The 26,052-nt window shown below is 40.8% G+C and overlaps 1 protein-coding gene and 1 pseudogene across 2 annotated transcripts in view; one reads left to right on the forward strand and one right to left on the reverse strand.

The window, feature by feature from the left end:
* ACYP2 (acylphosphatase 2) overlaps window positions 1-11,611 on the reverse strand; it is a 152,377-nt gene extending 140,766 nt beyond the window's left edge. Inside the window, exon 1 of one of the 2 annotated variants that reach the window (XR_001378464.2) lies at window positions 11,306-11,611. Coding sequence is in view for 1 of the 2 variants with exons in the window: in NM_001434728.1 (NP_001421657.1) it covers window positions 11,306-11,447 (142 nt within the window). In the remaining variant the exon portion in view is untranslated. The remainder of the gene's footprint in view (window positions 1-11,305) is intronic. The other variant, NM_001434728.1, reaches the window with a different exon arrangement.
* On the forward strand, window positions 3,127-5,658 carry LOC138917776 (tigger transposable element-derived protein 1-like; annotated as a pseudogene).
* Window positions 11,612-26,052: the final 14,441 nt, after the last annotated feature.

Raw genomic sequence — 26,052 nt, forward strand, 5'->3', positions numbered from 1 at the left:
CTGACCAGAAAATGAAGCCGGGCCACCACGGCAAGAGTGCCAAATCTTACCCCTACACCATTACTTCTTTAAATACAAGGACTAAGTTCAAGTTTAAACGTAATAAAACATTTCCACTTTTATTTTAACTCCACATTCTGGAAAAGCCAAAACTACAGGAACAGGAAACTGCTCAGTGGTTGCCAAAGGCTGAGAGTCGGGGGAGAGGACTGTTGCAAAGGGGCACGAGGGAACTTCCGGGGTGATGGGACAGTTCTGTTTCCTTCATGGTGGTAGTTACGAGACTGTATGCAGTTGCCAAAACTCATTGAACTCTACACTAAAGAGGGTGAATGTTACCGAATTTAAATTATACCTCAATTGAAAAAAAATTTAGGAAAAAATGCACTGGGAAATCACAGGGGATAGATTAAACCAATCTCCAGAGAAGTCAAAAGATACTGCTTCTACATACGGCATTCGAGCTGGTTAAGAAGATACAGAAGGGATCAGTGGCTTAGGAAATTTTATGTAATTTTCTAAGTGGATTTATAATACTAAGGGGTATCATTTATTTCCTGTTGATAGTGTACTGTAGTACCAAAGGAAAATGAAGAAAAAGAGTAGTACAGCAATAAAGACAGGATAATATCACAAATGAAATTTTAGTAGGGCTATAAAAATATCTTAAGAGATACATATAAAATGTGGAGGAATGCTGAGTGGGAAGTATTGACCTGAAAGGGAATCAGAAAGGCAATCTGTTATACAGATGGAGGGAAAGATATTAGCTGGTAGATACAAAAGGTATTAGCAAAATATTCAAGAGAAACTTCAGGTCAACCAGACCTTGCAGAAGAGACAAAACAGGAGAGAAAATAGGTAGAACTATTGAAAAGTGTGCAGCCGTTTTATCCTGAGAGTGAGGGAGTCCCAGAAGATGCTGAACAAGCAGAGTTGAAGGTTTCGGTCAAGCCTGTATTGTGCTTATTCTCCTCTGAGTTCGTCAACCGTGAACAGCCCCTCTGATGTTAGCATTATGAAAAGAAAGCACATGCAACTGAAGTAAACAGAAATTGGAAACATATGGCCCAGGTCTTCCCTAGTCAAAGAGTGGTCCAAGAACCAGCAGCACCAGCAGCACCTGAGAGTTTTGTAGAAAATCAAATCCTCGGCCCCTTCCCCAGACCTACAAAAATGTAAACTCTGCAGGTGGAGTTGAGGAATCTGTTTTTATCATGCTCTCCAGGCAATTCTTATGCCCACCAAAGTTTAGAACCAATGGATGGGTTCACCTTAAAGAAAAGTCTGGGAAAGATTTGAAAAGAATTTCTATTTCAAGTCAAGAATCACAAAGGGGAAAACCCAAATCTTGCAGGGTACTGCAGATCTGATGCATTTCCCACTGATGCTGTTCAAGTTCGAGTTGGTAATAAATCAGGTACTTGCATATCAATGCTGCCTCATCTATTTTACAAGTCAGCAGCATTACATGAAAGAACCTATGGACAAAGAAAAGGCAAAAGCCCCTTCTCCTGCGCCCTAATTGGACCTGCAGCTGGAGCAGCCCAGGTAGCCTGACCCTTAGATTGCTCTCTCCACCCTTACTACTGATGGCCAGAAATAATGGAGCTGCCCAGAGAGGGAGGTTGACAACATGTGTGCTAGTGAAGAGCAAGGTCCTTTAAACATTTATGAATCCCAAGCAGTCCTCCCACCTTCTATTTACTGATGACAAAAAGGCCACTTGCTTAAGGTGATGGACTTTACAAATATTTATGAGTTATCTAATTTAGACAACTCATAAATATTTGTTAAGTGACTGATCAGAATGTTGAATTGTGTGCTTATTAAATATATCTGAGTTACCTAATTCTTAGGTTATGCCTGTGTGAAAAGAATATTTCATCAGTAGACTGGAGTAGATAATTTTCTTAACTCTGAAACATATGGAATATCTGTGTGGGATACCTCTTTTAAAAACTCCTCAAAGCCCATCACCTTAAACAAATCTTAAAACAATAGAACTAAAGGATTGTCATTTAAGTTTAAGAGACAATTTTACTCCAAGTTCATACTGCTTGACAAGTTGGGTAGATAACACGAGCAGTACCCATTACTTCAGACAGTGATAGATGGAAAAAAAAAATAAGACTGAGACAAATCATACATGAAAGATTCAATATGTACTTAACAGAAATTTAGGTTGTCTTGGTCGTAGACCTAATGTTTTGAGGTTGAGACCATGTAGATCAAAGTCTTTCTGTAATGTGTCCATTTATGTCACTACTTGGGAAAGAATACTGAATATAAAAATTATGTTGTTAAATTTATTTAATATATGAATGTCTGTAGCAGACACTGCTAGCTGCCTACACAAAATCCAGTTTTCCCTTCTTCCTTTCCAATAGAACTCTGACTTTACTTGAGGCAGCAACATGCCCTTCGATATTTCCCAGAGGAGTGACCCAAGAGATGTAAGCCAAGCCTTTGGTTGAGGCTTTCAAGAGAGCTCTTTGACAGGGCTGACTCAGCCAGGGGTTCTGCCCTTGCCTCTCCCTCTTCCTGATTGCAGAGTGAATACAATGACCGCAGCCATCTTGAAACCATGACTGAAAGGCCTAGGAAGTCAGGGAGGCCTTGGCTGTGACTTCTCTGAGGGACTGGAGAAGTGGGGAATGGGGAATGACTGCTAAAGGGAACTGTGGTGGAGGAGATTCTTTTAGGGGTGATGGAAATGTTCTGGAATTACAGGCATACCTCATTTTATTGTACTTCGCAGATATTGCATTTTTTATACAAATGAAGGTTTGTGGCAATCCTGCGTCAAGCAAGTGCCATTTTTCCCACATTTGTTCCTTTCATGTCTCTGTGTCACATTTTGGTAATTCTCACAATATTTAAAACTTTTTCATTGTTATTATATTTGTTATGGTGATCTGTGATCAGTGATCTTTGATGTTACTACTGTTATTGTTTTGGGTCGCCGCAAACCGCGCCCAAATAAGACAAGAAACTTAACTGACAAATGTTGTGTGTGTTCTGACTACTCCACCAACTGGCCGTTACCCCATCTCTCTCCCTCTCCTCAGGCCTCTCTATTCCCTGAGACATAACAATAGTGAAACTAGACCAATAAATCCTACAATGGCCTCTAAATGTTCAAGTGAAAGGAAGAGTTGCATGTCTCTCACTTTAAATCAAAAACTAGAAATGATTAGGGGCCAGCCCTGTGGCCAAGTGGTTGTGTTCACACCCTCTGCTTCAGCAGCCCAGGATTTCACCGGTTCGGGTTCTAGGCATGGACAGGGCACCACTCATCAAGCCATGCTGAGGCAGCCTCCCGCATGGCACAACCAGAAGGACCTACAACTAGAATATACAACTATGAACTGGGGGCTTTGGGAGAAGAAGGGAAAAAAAAAGATTGGCAAAAGATGTTAGCTCAGGTGCCAATCTTTAAAAAAAAAAAGCTAGAAATGATTAAACTTAGTGAGGAAGGCACGTCAAAAGCTGAGATAGGCCAAAAGCTAGGCCTCTTGTGCCATACAGGTAGCCAAGTTGTGAATGCAAAAGAAAAGTTCTTCACAGAAATTAAAAGTGCTACTCCAGTGAACACACAAATGATAAGAAAGTAAAACAGCCTTATTGCTGATATGGAAAAAGATGTAGTGGTCTGGATAGAAGATCAAGCCAGCCACAAAATTCCCTTAAGCCAAAGCCTAATCTAGAACAACGCCCTAACTTTTCTCAATTCTATGAAGGCTGAGAAAAGTAAAGAAGCAGCAGAAGAAAAATTTCAATCTAGCAGAGGTTGGTTCATGAAGTTTAAGGAAAGATGCCATCTCCACAATATAAAGGTGCAAGGTGAAGAAGCAAGTGCTAATATAGAAGCTACAGCAAGTTATCCAGAAGATATAGCTAAGATAATTAATGAAAGTGGCTACACTAAACAACAGATTTACAATGTAGGCAAAACAGCCTTATATTGGAAGAAGATGCCATCTAGGACTTTCATAGGTAGAGAGGTAAAGTCAGTGCCTGGCTTCAAAGCTTCAAGGGACAGGCTGATGCTAGTTAGGGCCTAATGCAGCTGGTAACTTTAAGCTGACACCAATGCTTATGTAATATTCTGAAAATCCTAGGGCCCTTAAGAACGATGCTAAATCTACTCTGCCTGTGCTCCATAAATGGAACAACACAACCTGGAAGACAGCACATCTGTCTGCAACATGGTTTATTGAATATTTTAATCCCACTGTTGTGACCTACTGCTTAGAAAAAGATTCCTTTCAAAATATTAATGTTCATTGATATTGACAATGCACCTGGTCACCCAAGAGCTCTGATGAAGATGTACAATGAGATGAATGTTGTTGTTTTCATGCCTGCTAACACAACATCCATTCTGCAGCCCATGAATCAATGAGTAATTTCAACTTTCAAATCTTTTTTTTTTAAAGATTTTATTTTTCCTTTTTTCCCCAAAGCCCCGCCCCCATCCCCCCACATAGTTGTATATCTTAGTTGTGGGTCCCTCTAGTTGCGGCATATGGAACGCCACCTCAGCATGGCCTGATGAGTGGTGCCAGTCCACACCCAGGATCTGAACCAGTGAAACCCTGGGCCCCCGAAGCAGAGTGCATGAACATAACCACTCGGCCACGGGGCCAGCCCCTCAACTTTCAAATCTTATTATTTAAGAAATACATGTCATGGGCTGGCCCCATGGCTGAGTGGTTACATGCACGCGCTCCACTTCGGCGGCCCAGGGTTTCGCCAGTTCTGATCCTGGGCATGAACATGGCACCGCTCATCAGGCCAAGCTGAGGTGGCATCCCACATGCCACAACTAGAGGGACCCACAACTAAGATATACAACTATGTACTGAGGGAATCTGGGGAGAAAAAGCAGAAGAAAAAAAAAGAACTGGCAACAGTTGTTAGCTCAGGTGCCAATCTTTAAAAAAAAAAAAAAAAAGACAGAAAGAAATACATGTCATAAGGCTATAGCTGCCATAGATCATGATTCCTCTGATGGATCTGGGCAATGCCAATTGAAAACCTTCTGGAAAGGATTCACCATTCTATACACCATTAAAAACACTTGTGATTCATGGGAAGAGGTCAAAATATCAACCTTAACAGGCGTTTGGAAGAAGCTGATTCCAACCCTCATGGATGACTTTAAGGGGTTCAAGGCTTCAGTGGAGGAAGTGGCTACAGATGTGGTAGAAACAGCAAGAGAACTAGAATTAGAAGTGGAGCCTGAAGATGTGACTGAATTGATGCAATCGCATAATACAACTTTAACGAATGAGGAGTTGCTTCTCATAGACGAGCAAAGAAAGTGGTTTGTTGAGATGGAATCAACTCCCAGAGAAGATGCTGTAAAGATTGTTGAAATTACAACAAAGGATTTAGAACATTACATAAACTTAGTTGATAAAGCAGAAGCAGGGCTTGAGAGGACTGACTCCAATTTGGAAAGAATTTCTACTGTGGGTAAAATATCATCAAATAGCATCACATGCTACAGAGAAATTGTTCATGAAACTAAATCAATCAATGCAGCAAACTTCATTGTTGCCTTATTTTAAGAAATTGCCACAGCCACTCTGACCTTCAGGAACCCTGATCAGCCAGCAGCCTCAACATCAAGGCAAGACCCTCCTTTGATTATGACTCACTGAAGGCTCAGATGATAGTTAGCATTTTTTAGCAATAAAGTATTTTTAATTAAGGTATGTACACTATCCTTTTAGACATAATGCTACTGCACACTTAGCAGACTACAGTACAGTGTAAACATAACTTTAATATGCACTGGACAACCAAAAAATTCACATGAGTTACTTTATTGCAGTGGTCTGGAACCAACCCTGCCACATGTCTGAGGTATGCCTGTAGACAGCAGTGATGGTTGCAAAATATTGTGAACATACTAAAAACCACTGTATATTTCGTATGCTTTGAATGCTTTAAAAGGGTAGATTTAATGTCATGTTAATTATATCTCAATTTTTTTAAATGTCACCCAAAAAAAGGAGAGCATAAAACAGGACCGTGATGTAGTTCTTCCTACTTCCTTCTCTGTAGAAGAAGGGCAGTCATTCTTCAATTTTGCTCACCATACAACCTCCCTGACTTTTCCTATCACTCCATACCAGAAAACTCGGCAGGGAAGAGCATCTTGAAATACTGCCACCAGAGCTAGATAGCTGAGCTCCCTCTAGATAGTACAACTTATTTCCGGAGAAGAAGGCTTCTTCACCCTCATGCTAGTTCCCTTCAGTGAGGAGGAATATTCATTAGGGTGACACTCCTGGCCACTCTCTACCCTGTCCCTGACTCCCCCTCAGGGACATGCTGACTTATCTAACAGGTAAGTTGGGAAGGAGAAAGCGCATAGCCCAGGTGCTTCCTCTCCATCCTTCTCCTGGGAGCGAGTTACCCACAGGGATCATACCTTCTGCTCTGCCCATCAGGGAGCCTGCCCTAGTACAGCCCTGCCTGTGCCCGGGTGGGTGTGTTTAATTCTGCAGTACAGATTATTATAAAGTCCACTTGCTTGAAGATATACACCACATCCCCAAAACGCTGCTTTATTTTGTCTTACTTGTCAATAACTCACATAATGAAGAAGGGTGCTGTTTATTGGGCCCCTCAACCAAAATCCTTATTTTAAAGCCTTAGAAGGAAGGTGCATCAAGAGGTGTCAGGACCTCCAGCCCATTAATTTTGGGAAGCAGTAAACCATGCAGGAATTAACCACTGAAAGCCCCATAATCCACTTAGAATTTTATCAGACTCTTTCTGAGTCCTGATCCCTAGTTTGAAGCATACTGTGCAACAGAGGGAGGGCCATAGAGAAAGAAAAAGTGAATGTGGAGACATCTCCTGCAGTTTATCAGCACTGGCTGAAACAGAGCACTCCCAGGACAGGGCTTGTATTGGAGAAGTGCTTCTACGGGCTTTCATGGCCTCCCCACACTGCTTCCACCTCACTTGCTAAAGAGAAGGGAAGCTGATATGACACATGCAGGTTTTTTAGAGACACACTGCTCTGGAAACTGGGACAGACAGCAGCGCCTTCAGTTACGAAAGACTCAAGCACAATATGCTTCTCAGTCAAGGCTCCATCAGCAGCCACTGCACCTCATTTTGTGGAAAGACGTGTCAGTGAGAAACTCTGCGGTGAATATTTGCAAAGCAAGTTGTACTTTAAGATCTACAAAGAAACATTGATATTTAAAGAAACCATATGATGAATTTTAAATGTCAGCATCCTTTCATGCAGAACCACATTTTCATATCATAATGTACCTATTCATCCTGGGATCTGACTGCATGTGTCAATTTTGAATGCAAGAAGTCACCCAGTCACTACCTTACAAGCCTTAATGATTTTCAACATCTTTAATTGTTAGAAAGGCTTTCTTTATATGCAATAAAATTCTGCCTCACTTTAACCTTTCACCATTAGTCCAGGGTCTGTCCCCTGGAGCCACACACCATGGCATCTTTCAAAGAGTCAAAACAGCCATCACACTACTGTTTCTTCTCCAAGCCAACTATCCCTAAGCACTTCAATTTAATTCAAGACACTTTTGAAGTCCCCACCAGAAGCATAGTCTGTAGAGGATATAGAAACAAGCCACCAGCTTGACCTTCAAAATGCTATCCTTATTGTTTAGTGAGAGACACACATAAGTGTACATAAATAACTGTAGTTGACAGCAGAATGGACTAAAGAGAAGCAAAAACAAGTAGAACACAACTGTAAATGAAATGCTACAGGAACAAAGATGAGAGAGGGAATCAGAGTTAACCGTATTTACGTTTCTTGCCTTCAACACACTAAAATTTTCACCCTCTAAAATACAGCTTTTCCATTACCTGTCTACATAAGGAAAAATGTGTCCACCTAAATCACGTGGTGTCTGACAAAGCTATTTAATAATTCATCCCAATTTTCATTTTAAGCAATCTTAAAGACAATTGCTATTTATTGCTGTAGTCCAATAAGCTATTCCTATTCCAAATCTGAGCTAATACTGTCAAAACAAACTGTTAAATTTCTAAAGCATAGGTAAACCAACAGACTGTCACAATCCATTTCTAAGAGTGTCGTTAGTATTCACCTGAGAACTGGTAGAGAACCTCTACACGGCTCAGTCCATTTCCCTTTCAAATTTTCAGATTATATTATTCCAGATGTAACTGTAATTAAACATTTATAGAAACATTATTGCTCATTTTATATTAAAATTAAAAATGTTCTTTTTCTTAAGATTTTATTTTTCCTTTTTCTCCCCAAAGCACCCCAGTACATAGTTGTATATTTTTAGTTGTGGGTCCTTCTGGTTGTGGCATGTGGGATGCCACCTCAGCATGGCCTGATGAATGGCACCATGTCTGTACCCAGGATCAGAACTGGCGAAACCCTGGACTGCTGAAGTGGAGTGCGCGAGCTTAACCACTTGGCCACGGGGCCGGCCCCTAAAATTAGAATTTTTATTTTTTATTATTGTCAATTTCTCCATAATCATTATGACTCCAATAAAAGACTAATGGTTTATTAGCCTTAGGTAATCCACAAGAAAATTGTGAGCAGTTTTGTGAGGCACATACTGATATACAGAAATATGGCACTGTATATGGCATATACACTATATATACAGAAATATGGCACATCAAGCAACAGACAGAGAGTCAGAGGCTGTAGTTTGTGAGTGTGCCAACTGCTTATTGACCAGATCAAACTTCCTCGGAGTGAGAAGGATCACAAAAACATCCTCAGGGTCATCTGGAATGGTCAAAACGGCTGGGTCCAAATGTTCTGCATCACTGTATATGTGTTCAGTGCACAGGTTAGGAGGAAAGAAAAATAAAGGTGGAAAGAGTACTGAGAGGAGAATCAATAGGTTATTGTGATTAAGAGCATGGGCTCTCGTATCAGACTGTCAAGGTTCAAATCCCAGTGCCACCACTTAACTCTCTGTGTAACCTGGGAAAGTTACTTCTCTATGCCTGTTTCTCCATCTGTTAAGGGAGGAAAATGGCTGAGGTCACAGGGTTGAGGATTAAATAAGACAATGCATGTAAAATATTGAGTTATGAGCTTGGCACATCCTCAGTTCTCAGCAAATGTCAGTGTATATATGTGCAAATATGTGACTGTGAATTTGTCCCACATACTCTATCTTAATAAGTCAATAGTATGCATGTACTCTTTGCCATTTAACAAAATGCAAACTATATGAGTTATTGCCCTAAAGCTGATTTTTTTAAACCCCACTGTTTATGTATAGTATATTTCTCTTTTCTATAATTGCACTGTTGTCCAAAATCAATCTTCATATACCATTTGACCATCATATGCACAAAAGTGCAATTATATAGTTAAAATCAATAGAAATACATTATGAATGAACAAAAAACATTGTATAATAGAAAAGTGCAGGTTTCAGAGTTAGAGAGATGCAGGGTCAAATCCTATATGTCGATAAGGGCTTGTCCAAGTCACTGAACCTCTCTCTGCCTTGTTTTCTCACTATTAAAATAAGAATAAGACATATATCTCACAAAATTGTGATGAGAATTAGGCAAATAATAGTAAGATGCTCAGCATACAGGACACCCTCAGTAAACGTCACACATGTGCATACACACACACACATTCCTTAACTACTGCCATCTCTGTCCAATAGACCAAATATTTTGCTAGGTGATCTTTGCCATCATTTTCATACTTTAGGTAATGTGTTTCAATGACTTATTGTGGCAGTTTTCAATCCAGAGTACCATGCCCTGGGTATACCCAAAGACTTTCTAAAGGGTACAAAGCCTCGGATAACTTTAAGGGAATCAGTTTCCAGACCTTCAACTTCCATATGTATTCTTCCCTAAAACTGACCTGTCTGAGAAGGCACCTGTGGTCTGCTGAGGTTCTCCTTCCTACACCCCTTTTCACAATCACCCTTCGAAAGAAAGGTCCATCTCTTTACAAAAGGCATACTCTCACTCACCCTTAACCTTACCCTGGTACATCACCCCAAAGTGTAAAAACCTCTAGAGTACCAAAACAACAGGATAATTCAACCTTTCCTTTAATCAAGGTTCCATAAATACCCCCAGCTTTCTCCTTAAGAAATAAACTTCCAATACAAATTCACTTTTTATATTTAATAATATTTATCATACTTTTAAATGTATTTGTATTATTTTCATCAACTGTGCTCTAATAATCACAATAGTAACTCAAGCCAGAAGAAAAAAAAATTAATAGAGCTTTTAGCCAAAGGAAATTAAGAAAATATATTTATATGTGTATGTATATACACATAACATATTATAAATACATATTGCAGAAAAGTTTGAGAGGGTGATCAATAAAACTCTCAAGTATGGGATAAAATTCTGAGGAGAGGGGCAGCCTGCTGGCTAGCGGTTAAGTTTGCTCACTTCCGCAGCCCGTGGTTTGCAGGTTCGCATCCTGGGTGCAGACCTAGCATCTCTCTGTCAAGCCACTCTGTGGCAGCGTCCCACATAAAACAGAGAAAGATTGGCACAGATGTTAGCTCAGGGCCAATCTTCCTCTCACACACACAGAATTCTGAGAAGGGGAATAGAAATCAAATTCAAAAAAGGAAAATGTACGAGGTAAAATTTCCCACTGTTAAAAGGCTTCATTTTAAGTGAATGACGGTCAATATTAAATCACTACCCTATTTATAGTCCACTGGATAAATTTCAGAGTGACTCAACATTTTAATTTAGAAATAAGGATAGTTACAATAAGCCAGACATTACATCCTTCAGAACTATTTAAACTTACGGTGAAATAAAAATTACATAACAATTTAGTAATTCTCTTAAGTGCTACACAGAAAAAAAAAAAGTATAATCTCCGACAAAGTGCAGCCTCAGATATCATCTAGGCGTCCTTCCTGGAACTCGAGTCAAGCCCAGCAGTTTGAGTGGCATGTGACGTGGACCACTAGCTCAAGGGCCTCTCTTCTTTCCTAGCCAGCTTCGTTCTCTCCATCTCCGTGCCTCCTGTCTCCCTCTCCTCGGCCTCTCCTCCCGCCTCCCTCCCCTCTGCCCCCGTCCCCCGCGTCCTCCGCTCTCCTCCCCCGCCCACCCCAGCTCTCCGGCGCAGGCGCGCTGCGCCCCCTTCCCCCGCGGCTGCTGAGTCATGGCCCAGCGGAAGTCCCGGCCAACACGGGGAAGTGGCTTCCCAAGATGGGGAGCGCTTCTCGCAGCCTCTCCCTTCCTCCCCTAAGAGCTCTTTGAGCACCCACTGTAGGGGGGCGTCCCCTACCCTGCACTCTCCCGAACACCTCGTAGTCCACGGATTTGAGGGGCCTGGCGGTAGACATGGCGGCGGCGAGCCCTCTGCCGAGGAGCCGGAGCTGGCTTCGGGGCCCGGCGACTGCGGCGGCCGCGAGAGGGAGGGGGCACATGGAGCCGCTGGGCGCACCCCGCGCCTGTCACCGGCCCGGGACGCGAGCGCGCCGGAGTCACGCGTCGGAAGGCGGCAAATGAGATGGCGGGGCCCGGGAGCGAGGGCAGCTGGGGACGCCTGGCGGGAAGAGGCCGCGCGGCCCGGTGCCCGAGGCCTCCGTCCCCTCCGCCTCCTTCTGGGCGAACCCGACCGGCTTCCTTGCGAGGGAGGCGCCGCCAGCGCTTCTTGCGATTGATGAACCCTGGTGGTCGTTTCTCAGTGTCTATAAATAAAAGCCGGATGCTGTGCCCAGATGTCAGTAGTTTGGTACCCCAAAATGATTGTCTTTGAAATGAAAGACCTGCCAGCTTGCTGGTTGAGGGTATTTGGTTGGTGAGTTAGTTTCTATTAAATGTTTAGGCGACTGCCAACCTATCTGGGGATTTTGAGCCAATTCTGAAGGTGATGCCCGCATCCTCTTCATCTCTTCTATTGAGTAAGAAAGGCTTTGGGTCTAAATCCATATTCTAAATGGATTGTGATATTTTGGGGGGCAAGAAACTTTAAAAGTCTAACCTCTTATGCTAGTGGAAACAAACCGTAGTCATCTTGGCTGCTGGTCACTCATACAGCTTTCTTAGAGTCTTGATCATTGTCCAGCAACATCCCAGTTGCCGAAAGGTTATACTTAGAGGATTTTACTTCCTGGGGAGCTCTTATGAAATCTTAATTTAAAGCAACCCACAAGAATCTGGATACAGCTATTGATAATCTGCTGCCTTCTAGAATTCCAAATCTTTTTACTTGTGAGAATTTGCATTTCTCAACATGTTTGTTGGCTTCAGTACCTTTACATCTTTCTGTGCATCTGGCCACAGAGTTAAAATAATCCTCTCCAATCTGATTCAATATTGTGTGCCAATTCTATTAGGGAACACCAAAAATCATCTAAAACTTGGTTAGAATGTGGTTAAGTCATTTAAAGTAAACTGTATTCTGGAAATGCTAATCCAGATGATTTTATGTAATGAAGATCTTGGTTGATAGCAGAGACCTCACAACTTATATCTTCATTTCCCTTCCAGTTCATTCCATGAAGACTCTGGAAACAACATAGATCTTATGTCATTCTTTTCACGGCATATCTTCAGAGTCTCTACACTGCATTCGGAGTAAAACTGAAGGTCTTCAGCCTCCACTGCTATTCCCATACTATAGTTTATAGGTACCTTAGGACACTTTGGATCATTCTGCTCTCTGAACATACCCTGACGTTTTTTTAAAAAAATCTTTGCTCTTGGATCTACTTTATCTGGACTACCTCTTCCTATTCCCAAATCTTCCCTTATCCTGTTCAGCTGCCTGTGCAAGTAAATAATTTCATCCTAATTATTTAGTGTCTTCCTGACTAGTACTGTGCCTTCCAAAAAGTAAAGTCTCGAACTGGGTTGAGGGCCTGTTGCTGACTGGGAAAGCTATTTTCCTTTTCTTTTTTTTAATTTTTAAATTAATTAATTTATTTATTTATTTTTGAGGAAGATTAGCCCTGAGCTGACATCTGCCACCAATCCTCCTCTTTTTGCTGAGGAAGACTGGCCCTGAGCTAACATCCATGCCTATCTTCCTCCACTTTATATGTTGGATGCCTACCATAGCATGGCTTGCCAAGTGGTGCCATGTCCACACCTGGGATCCGAACCAGTGGACCCCGGGCCACCGAAGCAGAATGTGTGCTCTTAACCACTGCGCCACCAGGCCAGCCCCGTCCTATTCTTAATCAATCTTTGACTTTTCTCTACATTTACCCAAGAGTGCCTTTGCCAATTATTATGTAGCTTTATTGTAATTTTAGAGGTGCTACAGCAACAATTGACAGTTGCTTAGCTAAAAACTTTACTGTCTGCAGAAGAACATTAGCAAACGGAAATTTTTATGTACCGTTTCAGCATGGATTGCCAATAATATGTGATTCTAAGACTTTAGAAATTTTAAGCAGATGTTGCTAATATTAAACTAATCTTAAATAACAGAAAGATCTATGCATAGAGAAATTTTTGAAAGTAGAATGAAAAAAATCATCTGTAACCTTAACATAAACTTTATCATTTTTGTGTATTCACTTATATATATACATTTTGTAAGTAAAAATCATGGTATAAATTCAACTTTTATTCTCTTTTTCCACGTGATAGTCTTTCCAATGAATAGTTTAGTAATGTCATGATGTTCTTTGAAGTGGATATAACTGTAAATTTACCTCCTAATTCCCTGTTATTACAAACTCGGTTTCTAATTTTTCTCTATCATAAAAAATATTGTGAAGGAAATATTCATATGTGTGGCTTCCATCCCATATTTTTAAATTACTTAGGATAGAAGTTAGAATACCAAATCAAAGGGTGTAACTGTGCATTGTCATTGATACATGCTGCCAAATCGTTTTTCAAAGGGCTGTACCAGTTTAAATATAGCACTGCCACCACTGTATGAGTGTATGATTATTTGGCTTCTGATGCAAACAAATGCAAGCAGGCTCTTCACATACAATACATGATTAGATTAGATGAACGTTTTTCATTTTGTAACCTAAGCAATAGCTTTGGAATGACTAGGCTTTCTGTTACTGCTGCTTGAAATTAAAACCTAGTCAAATCATGCCTTGAACCCTTTAAAACAATTTGTGTGTGGCGTAGGATCATGTTTAAGGTAATACATGGAAAAGGAAAACCCTGCCTATATGATACGGGCATAAAAAATGACCAGGCCCCAGAACCTGTGAAAGAGGGGCAGACAGTACAGTCTCTGTGTCCAAATGACATTGGAATTGACAAAGTACCACCTATAAATCTCTAATTTATCACCACAAAAGATCAATTGAGAGTGATTTCTCAGAAATTTGATATCAGGTATAATTGATTTCAGGGACAACCAAAATTACCTTATCTGTCAACATATCTCTACCCCTGAAATATTTTTGTAATCATTGTGTTGAAAGAGCAGGACTCAACAGAATACAGATTGTCAACTGCCACAATTGAAGAGGCCTAAACAAACCAATTTAATGATTCCTTCATGGAAGGAATACTTTATAGGTAAAGCAATGGTTAGATAATTGTTGCTAAACTTGATTCACAATCGTTAGACACCAGTCTGTTAGCTGAGGAAGTAGCTGGCTTCCCAGAAGAGGCTTTCATCTCATTACAATTTATCTGAAAATTGCTTAAGCATTTTATCAGGAAAGCATATTTCTCCCCAGAAGGAAATTCTGTGCCAGGTTTGAAATCATTTTTCTTTATCTCAGTTCAATTTGATATTCAAAATTCAGAAGTGCACTTAAATTACAGCTGCTTCCTGTCCCAGCTTGGTACTACGTAGGCTGGCGGGGAGGGGGCATGGTTGATCCCTCCCCTTGCCTTAGTTTCCCCCTTCGCAGGTGAGAATTGGAAGGAATAGGTACTTTTGGAGTCCAGGTTGGGCTGTCAGGATTGGTAGACATTCACAGCTGATTAGCTGTTTTTCAGGATCCTTTCTGGGGGGACTCAGAGCTTTTCCCCACCAGGAATTCCCGGCTTTTGCTCCCTTTATAGCCAATGCCTGTACTTTGGCTGTGCACTCACACCCCCATCACAGCTTCCATACTGAATGCTACACCTCCAACCTCTTTCTGCTGAGAGAGACTAGCCCCCAGCAAGAAGACTGCGTGGGTGGGATCCCTTTTAAAATGACCACTGGAGCAGATCTGATTGTGGGGACTCATATCTGTGCCCTCCCACTGATAGAAGTGCAGTTTGCTCTGAATTCAACCACCTGCTTTTGCTCTGCTTGGCAGGTGTTTTATTCAGCCTTTCCCCTTTACTTTCCTCAGGTATGGGTCAAATACCAGTCCCTTCTAGCTCCAGGGACTAAATGCCAAGCTCTCAAAGTGGCTCTTTTAAAGACCCTCTCTGGGCATGTGGTGAAGGGCAAACCACCCCCAACCTCCCCACCCCCATTTCTCTCTCCCATGGCGGGAGAGGGGAGAAGAGGGAGAAGCCACTGCTCTCCCAAATCTTTCCTCAAAGAAATCCTCTCAAGCCTGAGATGAGTGTGGGGCTAAGGATCTTAAAACCGGTTTTAACAGCCCTTTTGCACCACATAGGTAGTCTAGCGCCTCACCTTGAAGTGTAGGTGTAACTGTTGTTTTCTTTTCAGTCTCTGGTCCCAGCTAATACTGAGACAAAAGTCCCATTTTTCAAATAAACAAAATTTCAATATATAAACCTCGTTTGGATCCTGATTTGAATACATAAATTCAACAAGACATTTCTGGGACCCTTGGGGAAATTTGAACACAGGTCAACTATTAAATATTACAGAATTATCTTTAACTGTGTTACGCGTGATCATGACATTGTGAGTGTGTTTTTTTTAAATGACTTACCTGTTAGAGGTATAAACTGAAGCATATATAGATGAAATATTTGGGATTTGCTTTAAAATCTTTGGGGGTTGGGAGTCAGACAGTTTAGATAGAATAAACTTAGTAAATTAGTGATAGTTATTGAAGCTGTGTCCTGGGTACATGGGGATTCATTATACTATTCTCTAATTTTGTGTATGTTTAAAATTTTTATGTAAAGGTTTAAAATAAAATTTAAAAGTTAAAAGAATCCATTTTCATTCTACAAATATGTGACCAATAATCCTCAAAACCATCAAGGTCATGAAAAACAAAGAAAGCCTGAGAAACAACCAAGAGGAGCTGAAGGAGACACAATGACTAAATGTAATGTGTATTCTGCATGGGATTCTGAAACAGAAAAAGGACTTTAGGTGAAAACTGAGGAAATCTGAGTAAAGTACGGACTTCAGTTGATAGTAAGGTATCAATGTTAGTTCATTAACTGTGACACATGTACCACACTAATGTAGGACGTTAACAATAAGGGAAACTGGGTGTAGGGTATAGGAGAACTCTTTGTACTGTCTTCATTATAATTTTATAAATCTAAAACTGTTCTAAAATAAGTTTATTTTTCAAAAGCATTTTAATATACTATTATATATTTTCATAATAACATTTCAAAATAATTTCTCACTGTAGTGCATGAACACCATTATTAGTTTAAAAAATCTTGTTAAACTCTTTCAGTATATGGGCACATGATTTAAATTTTTAGTAAACTTTAGCTCAGGCTAAGATAGGACTGAACGGTTGACTTTCAAAGCACTAAAGCAGATCTCAACTGGTTTAAAGAAGCACAAAGAGATAAAATGTAATAATACCTCAATTAGTGAAAAGAATGTGTTACAGAAACAGTTCATTTCTAGAAGAAAGTACATAAAATGCATAAGAATATGTCTAGAAGTGAGGAAACAGGATGGAAAAATATCATTATGCTTAGCACTGAGTGCTTTATAAAACATGAAATATGCATCTGTAGGTCTTGAGAAAGGGACGGATCAAGTTAAGATTAGATGAAGAGGGGACTAATCACAGATAATCCTGCTTGGACATATCACAGAGGCAACAAATGGCAAAGCCAGGCTTTGAACAGAGCACGCCAGGCTCTGAGCTATAGCACCAAGATAGGGAGGGGGAGGAAGGGACAGACACTCAGAACAAAGTAGGCAACACAGACCCTTCCCTTCCTAATACCTCGAAGCACAGACTTCAGCTAGTCTCAGGTCTGCTTTTCCTATGGAAGCACAGAGCCTATCTGAGGAAAAGTCTTCTGATTCCTCCTTAGTGTACACACACACACACACACGTGCACACACACACACGCTCATGCTTATTCCCTGAAAGGTATGAATCACATTTAACCCTCAGATCTGAGCTAGTGTGACATCAAAGGTTCTGTCTCTAAAACAAATCTGTTCGTGATGGCTTGGGTGGATCACTGGATTGGTGTACAACATCCATTCCAATCTCTTTCTCACTTACTTTCCTGTTCTGTAGAGCTGGAAATTTAAAGCTACATACCGCAGCCATTCTTGCCTTTAGGGTTCCTTATGTAAGAGAGGATCCACCATCAGACGTACCAGGCTAGATGTGGAGCGAGGGCACGAGTGAGGTGGAAGCCATCTGCTGCTGGTTCTGAGATAAGCACAATCATGGAGGAGCTCGTTTTTCTGTAGCATTGTTAACTGAGGTCTCCGTGACTGTAGCTTCTGGAGCATCAAGAGGCAGAGTGCAGGACATCAATATTACTAGTTAAGATCCTAGCAAGTATGGCGGGTTCTGGAATGGCAGCTTCCTGGATGTGGCAGTTCCCAGAACATGGCAACTTCCTGATGGTGGCAGAGGAGACAAGGTTATAAAGCCCCAGCTTCCCAGTTCAGCACATAGTTTCCTGATTTTAAAAGAATCAGTAGCTCCCTTGGTGGCCCAGTTCTGCAATGAGAGTCGATCCTGAAACCTCAGCCTCGAAGTGGCTCTCAAGCCTGGCTGCACATGAGACTATTCGTTATCCACATATGCATGCCCAAAGGTTTTGATTCAATAGTCTCCAATGGATTCCAGAATCCATGTTCTTAAAAGCAACCCAGATGCTTGGGATACAAAGCTAAGGTTGAGAACCACTGACCTAGAGACTCTTTCATTAGCCCTCCCAACAACTCCATAAGCCATTTAATACCCAAGGTTAAATCCGTTTCTGTTTAAATCGTCTAGAATGGATTATTTTTTCTGTAACTGAACCTTGACCAATGCAATGCCTGGAGGCAGAATCTTCACCATAGGAATAGATCAAAGTTTAAGCAGAATGAAAGTTCAAATATGCCATCCCCCTCCTCTCAATAAAGAAGCATTAGAATTGCCAGAGCTCACAAAGAGAAGAAATAAAGATTGTAAGAAAAAATAAGCCAAGAACGGTAACAAAACTAAGCCTAGAGTTTTGAAAAATAAATTACTGTTGAGAGATTAGATTATAGCATAAAGGATTAGGTAATTTATACTCTGCAAATTAATTACATCCTGCTTATTTATTTTTATTGTCTACTTGCTTTGCAACTGTACTATTTTGAAAAAATAAAAATAAAGACATTATAACATTAAAAAGAACCCTTCTAATGCCCTGATTGTTTAAACAAACTATCATTTCTGGTCTGTTGCTGCCACCTACCAACCATCCAAGGCGAAGCACGTCGGGTAGATATGATTGCTAGTCCAGTCTTTCAGGAATGTCAGTACCACCCGAGTTCTCTCTCATTTCAGTGTCACATTCTAAAACACTTTTAGGTTAGGTGCATGCTAACCCTTAAATGATAAGCAGTTTAAGCGTTGTTAAGGCTCTTCACTCAACAGTTCACTCAAATGTGAAAGTATCTTGACCATGAATTACTATGAGATATGGATGTCATAGGAAAAGCAAAACGTACAAGAAAATTCCTTCAGCACATGTTGGTTGAACTTCTACAATATACTAGGTGTTATGGTTTCTAGTATACTCATCTACTGCATCCTTTAAAATTAGCCTTCTGTAGAGCCAGCCCTGATGGCCTAGTGGTTGAAGTTCAACATTCACTGTTTTGGCAGCCCAGTTCCACTTCCTGGTCTCGGAACTAAACCACCCGTCTGTCAGTTGCCATGCTGTGCCAGCAGCTCACATAGAAGAACTAGAAGGACTTACAACTAGGATACACAACCATGCACCGGGGCTTTGGGGAGATGAAAAGAAAAAAAGAGGAAGATTCGCAACAGATGTTAGCTCAGGGCGAATCTTTCTCTGCTAAAAAAAAAAAAAAAATTAGCCTTCTGTAAAGATCAGGTGTTTCAGAGATATCTTGTTATGTAAATAAGACGGTGATTATCTGGGCAAAAAGGTGATTATCTTTTTGCAAAATGGAAACATTTCCTCTAGAATTATATACTTTTCACTACCATTTATAAACTCTTGCTTTAAAAAGTTGATAATGGATGCAGTAAAATAATAATTCAGCACTTAAAACATATTTTGCTGATTGAATATACGTGATTTCCTTTTGAGTTAGTGAATGGTGCACCAACTTACATTTCCAGTAGCATTTTACAATTATTAAGATACTTTTATATACATTCCAGCTCCTGTTTGATATTTACACCAACCCTGTGAACTAAGTAGGGCAGGTACTATCTTTATTGTAGAGACAAGGAAATAGCCTCAGAACATCTAACGGATTGCCTAAGATCACCCAGGAATAGAACTCCACCTAGAATCTGGCCTTCTGAGGTAAAACTCAGGGTTCTTTCAACTATGCCACGCCAGCTTTAAGCAGTCTTCCATTCGCTTGTTCCGTGAATATGTACTGAGTGCTTACTGTGTGCTATGTGTAGGTGCTGGAGAGAAGTAGTGTCTAATTTAGAGACAGGGCTGGGGTAGGGCATAGATTGTCATGGAAGGTGTCTGAAGCTCCTGAAGGAAGTATAGGAATGAGCCAGGAAGAAGGGTGGGAGAACTTAATCCAGGCAGAGGAGACAGCATGGAGAAAACCTGAGCTTCCTAAGTAGGAGGCATTGACAGAAGGCCAGTGTGGCTGAAGCACTATTAAAAGGGAGAAGGTGGAATTAAATATGGCTGTCAGTCTAGGCAAGGAGAAACTACACATGCCAGCTTAAGTAGGCCATCGTAAGGAGTCTGGTCTCTATTCCAAGACTAGTGGGAAGCCAGTGAGGGGTGCTCAGGCTCTAAGCCCCATGTCACAAGTCAGAAGACTCTCTGAGGTGCAGAAAAACAGCATAAACTGTCCTGGATGCTTTAGTTCCTTTCCAATGCCTTCAAATATCTGGAGTTTTATTCTGTTTCATTTTTTTAATCAGTTTTGAAAGTTGTCCTCAGCTGGTGATTGATCCGATACAAGCTAATCTGAAGCGGAAGTCTTCTTTCACCTCTCTGAAGATTACTTCATTACTCTTCAATCACCTCAACTCACCTCCTTTTTTGTCGTTTATTCTCTCAACTGATGACCTTGCCTAACCCCTCAAGGAGAAAATAAAATCCACAAAACCTACTGCTAACTTGTAGGAGACGTGGCAGAGCAGAGCTCTCAGCAGTCCCTGGATTCAGGCGAACAAAAATTGAAGCTCAGGAAAACATACGCAGCCAGGACTTGAGAAGTGAGCCCCACATTTGATGTGGCTTTTGCCCTGATATTTACCAGATCTTAAGCTGTGCAATGGTGAGAAGGCAAGAAACCAGGCAGAAATCATCTGGTAAAATGATAAGCAGAGCTTTGGGCAATTTCATGCTACTGGGTAGAGCAAAGTTCTAGTTCAGGGCCCACCAAGGACGAAGGGCACTGATAAACTCCCCAGCCTTCTATTGGCTCTCCTCAAGACACTCTAGGAATAAGGGCAAATGGAAATAGATCAACTTTCACACAGCCCGTAACAGCCTAAGATGATCTCAATCCCTGGTAGCATCTATGTGATCTGGCCCCACTCTAACTGCTGACAAAAAGAAAGTTCAATTTTTAGAGGAAAATAACATCAGCCATTTCATTTTTCTGGAGTTAAAAATAACATCAGGCATGCCAGGAAATAGGACTGAAAGGCAGAAGAGCAGAAGAAAAACGCAATAGAAACAGACCCACAAGTAATGCAGGTATTGTAGGTATCAGACATGGATTTTTTAAACATTGGGAGCATGAGTTTACAAGAAAAACATTGTGGGAAAACACACCAGCTACATTCAGTGTTGAGGTTGAAAATCATGAGTCTATATGGACACCAATCTGCAAAGTTGTGTGATTTTTTTTCCCCCAGCAACTCTGTCCTCTCCCCTGGACTTTCAATGTGCTTTAACCCACTTCTAAGTCAGAACCTCCAGCCCTGTGCTTAAGAATTCTTTATTCCAGAATTGTCAAAAACCAGACTGCTTGGACTCACAACAGGCCCAAAGCACTTCAAATAATGGTTCCCAGGAAATGATGTATAAAAGCCAACGTAGGATAATTCTGAGGTATGTGTTTTGTGCTGTTTCCCAGAGTCTCCTCATAGAAACTACTTGTGGAGTGGCTTAACAGTACATTCTCTACTGGACGTGTCCCGTCCTTTATTACCTCTCCGTTTCTCTACAGTGTATTTATACTTCCCATGTAGACTCCTTACACAAATCCTTGTTTCAATGTCTGCTTCTAGGGGAAATCAAAACTTAGACACTTAGGCATACAGCTGCAGGCATGGAGAAATATGTCCAGAGTTGGGGTTTTGCCAATTAAGTACAAGAGAGAGGGAGCGGCAAAGGAGCGTTGTTATAAATTTAACACAGCCAAACTTTGGGGGGAAAGAAAAAAAAAAACGTTTAAAATCTTCATTGGAGATATCCAATTCCATATGAATTCCCCCCGTTTACAAAATGCCCTCTCTTCACCCTCATTACCAGTTTAGATCACTTCAACACTTGCAAAATATCTGAATAGTTTTTTTAAATAACATTTTAAAAATCTGAATAATAACAAAATTATTCCAGAAACAACTAGTTAATATGCCCCAAATTGTGTGGATTTGGAAGGGAATCCTTGAATGATGCACCATGCCTGAGCTTGGCACATTACGTCGTGTTTGCCAATATTCTCTAAGACCTGACTTTAGATCTCCCTTTTTATATAATGCCCTGGCAGCCCTTTTTATCTAGCTGCACCTTATAATCACTTGGGGAACATTTTTCCTACCTCCAGAGATTTTAATTTAATTAATATGGAGTTGGGCCAGACATCAGCATTTTCTTAAAAACCCCTCAGGTGGTTCTAATGTTTAGCCAGGGCTGTGAGCCACTGATATAAGGGATTGTGATGAATTTTATGTAATGCTTTCTCCTTTTCAAAACGGTTTTTATAAAGTGCAGCATACCCAAACTAAAATAAGCCTAAACAGTGGTCTGCAAGGAGAACTGAACTATTTATCTGATTTGCCATTCAGGTCCCAGAATCTTGCATCTAATAATCTGGCAGAACCTAACCACTTCAGACAATATATGGAAAAGTTCTTTACAAAGATGACAAAAGGACTTGTGGAGCATGACTAAGCTCACCCTTTTGTGGTATATACATTTTACTACACATTAATTTAAAAATAAATGTATGTGATAAACTATCAAAGGTACATAGTGGGGAGCTCTGATAATAATTTCCAGTTCTTTCTCGTGAAGGAATTTATGAAAACTCTTGGTCATTGTAATCAAAGAAATAGTGTCTTTCCTCATCGCATCTTGATTCTGTTCTCCGAGACTCTTCTGATCTTGTCCCACAGCAGACTGCATGAGGATACATCTCGTATCAGAATCCTAATTCTACTTGCAGAGAGTTCTCAATCTATACGTTTGGAACTGCTTAAAGTTCATTTTAAGTACCAAGTCTTTATTACCAATGTGCCTGCAGTTACACCCAGGAAAATACTGGCTGCCTGCTTTCTCGGTCAACCCGGGCTGGCTTTGGTCCATTTAGCCCTGGAGCCTTGAAGCGCTCTCTTTAACCTGCAAGCTCTGGCATCTGTGTTCTCTGTAGCTGCAAGCATTTCCTCTGCCTGCTGCATGCCCTGCATGGTTAGGGCAAGGGAGGAGGGGTTTATTCTGCTCTATTTGGCAAGAAGAGTAACTTCAAGCTGTAAATGGATCACTGTGGTACTTCCTATGGAATACCGTTAAATATCCTCTGGCAGCATTGACTCAGAGTATTACTCTCCAACATTTCGTATCTACTATCTTGAGGTCTACTCTTTGAAATATATTAACGTTATTTGATAGTCATAACAATGTTATAGGTATAGGAAGAAGAGTTATTGCCCATTGCAGATAAGGAAACTAGGCCACAGAAGCTAAATCAGAGTAGGTCATAGAACTCTTTAGTGCCAGAATTAGGATGAATAAAAGCAAAATAACCACTGCATAAATCTATATGCAATTTAAATTTGTATTCTTGTGTAAGTAGGTACATAACAGAATTAAGAAACTAATGATGAACTGGAAAAAAATATTCACAGCATATATAATTGAAAAGGGTTAACATCAATATCTTGCAAATCAATAAGATGAAAGTATTGCCCTAATAGCAAAATGGACAGGTAACTCATAAAAAAACAAATGGTCAAGAAATATATGAATTAATGTTTATTAGTGAAGGTAGATTAAAACAATGATTTGGTGGACATTTGCTGCTTTTATCCATGCACTATTCCTTTCCCCTTCTTTTGATATGAAACATCTTTCTCCCAAATTCCAACTATATGGTTCTGGGAGGGCTGATGATACTTGTAATAGATGTGTTTTGGGTTTTTTTGGCACAGTATGCACTCTCCCTTTTTCTCTTTCACAAACCCTCCTCCTCCCCTGTCACACCTTGTGGTTTGGTGGATCTAATACCTTCCCCAACCCTTGTGCTGGGTGGCACATGACCTAATCCTAACTAATCAGATTATCTAATCCCCCTGCCTCAATATCCAAACTAGGCCAACCAAAGTCTTCCTTCGAATCTTTACTGGAACCATCATCAGAAATTAGGTACTCCCTTTGAGACTCATGAGACTTCTGAGTCATTTTAGTCTGGAGTTGCCAGGAACCAATTTGCCAACAGGCAGAGAAAGCTTGCCTAAGGATGAAGACAACAAAGAAGATAGAGACCCGCCCAGTGGCGCAGCAGTTAAGTTCCCACATTCTGCTTCTCAGCGGCCCGGGGTTCACCGGTTCGGATCTGGGTACAGACATGGCACCACTTGGCAAAAGCCATGCTGTGGTAGGCATCCTACATATAAAGTAAAGGAAGATGGGCATGGATGTTAGCTCAGGGCCAATCTTCCTCAGCAAAAAGAGGAAGATTGGCAGTAGTTAGCTCAGGGCTAATCTTCCTCAAAAAAAAAAAAAAAGAAAGAAAAAGAGAAACAAAAAGGATAAGAAGTCCTGATGACAATGTTTGAGCTCCTGGATCTAGCTGTTCCTAAAAGCACCACTCTTTCCTAGACTTTTCAATTATATGAGCCAATATATTCGAATGTTTTGCTTAAATCAACTTAAATTGGGTTTCCTTCAAGGCAAGCAAATGAGCCCTGAGTAATGTAGGATTAAATCAAAGAGAGCAAAGATTTCTCTTTCCCCTAGACCTCCTGGGCTGAAATGATATAAGCTTACAGCCACCTGTAACTATATCTCCCTCCTTTGCAAAAGCCTGTCTGCAATAGAAGAGGAATGAGGACAGCACACTCTCTAACATCAGTTGGGTTCCTGAATCAAGTAAACCCTGAGGCCAGGATCCAGATGAACGAGGCAATAAATCCCATATTTTGCTTAAGTTGGCTTGTGTAAATCTCTGTCATTGTAACAAAGAGTCCTAACACAGTGATATCTTATTTGTATTTGTTCTAATATAAATGAGATATTAATTTCTCTAAAATCAAAAATAATGATACCCAGTATTATTGATGATGTGCCAAAATAGGGACTCACATACTGCTCAATGGGCACAAACATTTTTAGAGTAATTTGACTATAGACCACAAAAGCCTTAAAAATTACACATACTTGAAGGAGGGAGAAAGGGATGAATAGATAGAACACAAGGGATTTTCAGGTCAGTGGAACTATTCTGTATGATACTGTACGGTGAATACATGACGTAAGTTTGTCAAAACCCATAGATCTGTACAATACAAAGAGTGAAACCTGATGTAAACTATGGACTTTAGTTAATAGTAATGTATCAATATTCATTCATCTATTCTAAGCACAAATGTACCACACTAATGTAAGATGTTAATAATAGGGGCAACTGTGTGGGAGTGGGGGTTTATATGGGAGCTCTTTATACTTTTTGCTCAGTTTTTTTGTTGACCTAAAACTGCTCTAAGAAATAAAGTGGGGGCTGGCCCCGTGGCCGAGTGGTTAAGTTCGCGCGCTCCGCTGCAGGCGGCCCAGTGTTTCGTTGGTTCGAATCCTGGGCGCGGACATGGCACTGCTCATCAAACCAGCTGAGGCAGCGTCTCACATGCCACAACTAGAAGGACCCACAACGAAGAATATACAACTGTGTACCCGGGGGCTTTGGAGAAAAAGGAAAAAAGTAAAATCTTTAAAAAAAAAAAAAAAAAAGAAAGAAAGAAAGTGTATTGGGGCTGGCCCCGTGGCCAAGTGGTTAAGTTCGTGCACTCCGCTTCAGTGGCCCAGGGTTTTGCTGGTTCAGATCCTGGGCACGGACCTGGCACCACTCAGCAGGCCATACTGAAGCGGCATCCCACATGCCACGACTAGAAGGACCCATAACTGAAATATACAACTATGTACTGGGGGGATTTGGGGAGAAAAAGCAGAGAAAATAAAATAAGAAATTTGGCAACAGTTGTTAGTTCAGGTGCCAATCTTTAAGAAAGAAGAGAAGAAAGTCTATTAATACAAAAAGAAAGAAAGAAAAAAGTTTACGCATGCTTTACATAGGAGTTCTGCTGTTATAAATTTCTCCCAAACAAAAAAAATTGGACAAGGATACAGAGATAAAAATAAAACAATAGTCACTGTGAAGTTGTTTGTCATAGTAAAAATTGGAATTGGAATCTACTCACACATCCATCAGTTTAAAAAAAGTTAAATAGGGGCCGGCCTGGTGGCACACCGGTTAAGTGCACACATTCCGCTTCCGTGGCCCAAGGTTCTATGGTTCTGATCCCAGGTGCAGACATGGCA

The sequence above is a fragment of the Equus caballus genome, chromosome 15 (assembly GCF_041296265.1).
Source record: "Equus caballus isolate H_3958 breed thoroughbred chromosome 15, TB-T2T, whole genome shotgun sequence".
In the NCBI taxonomy this organism is placed as follows: Eukaryota; Metazoa; Chordata; class Mammalia; order Perissodactyla; family Equidae; genus Equus; species Equus caballus.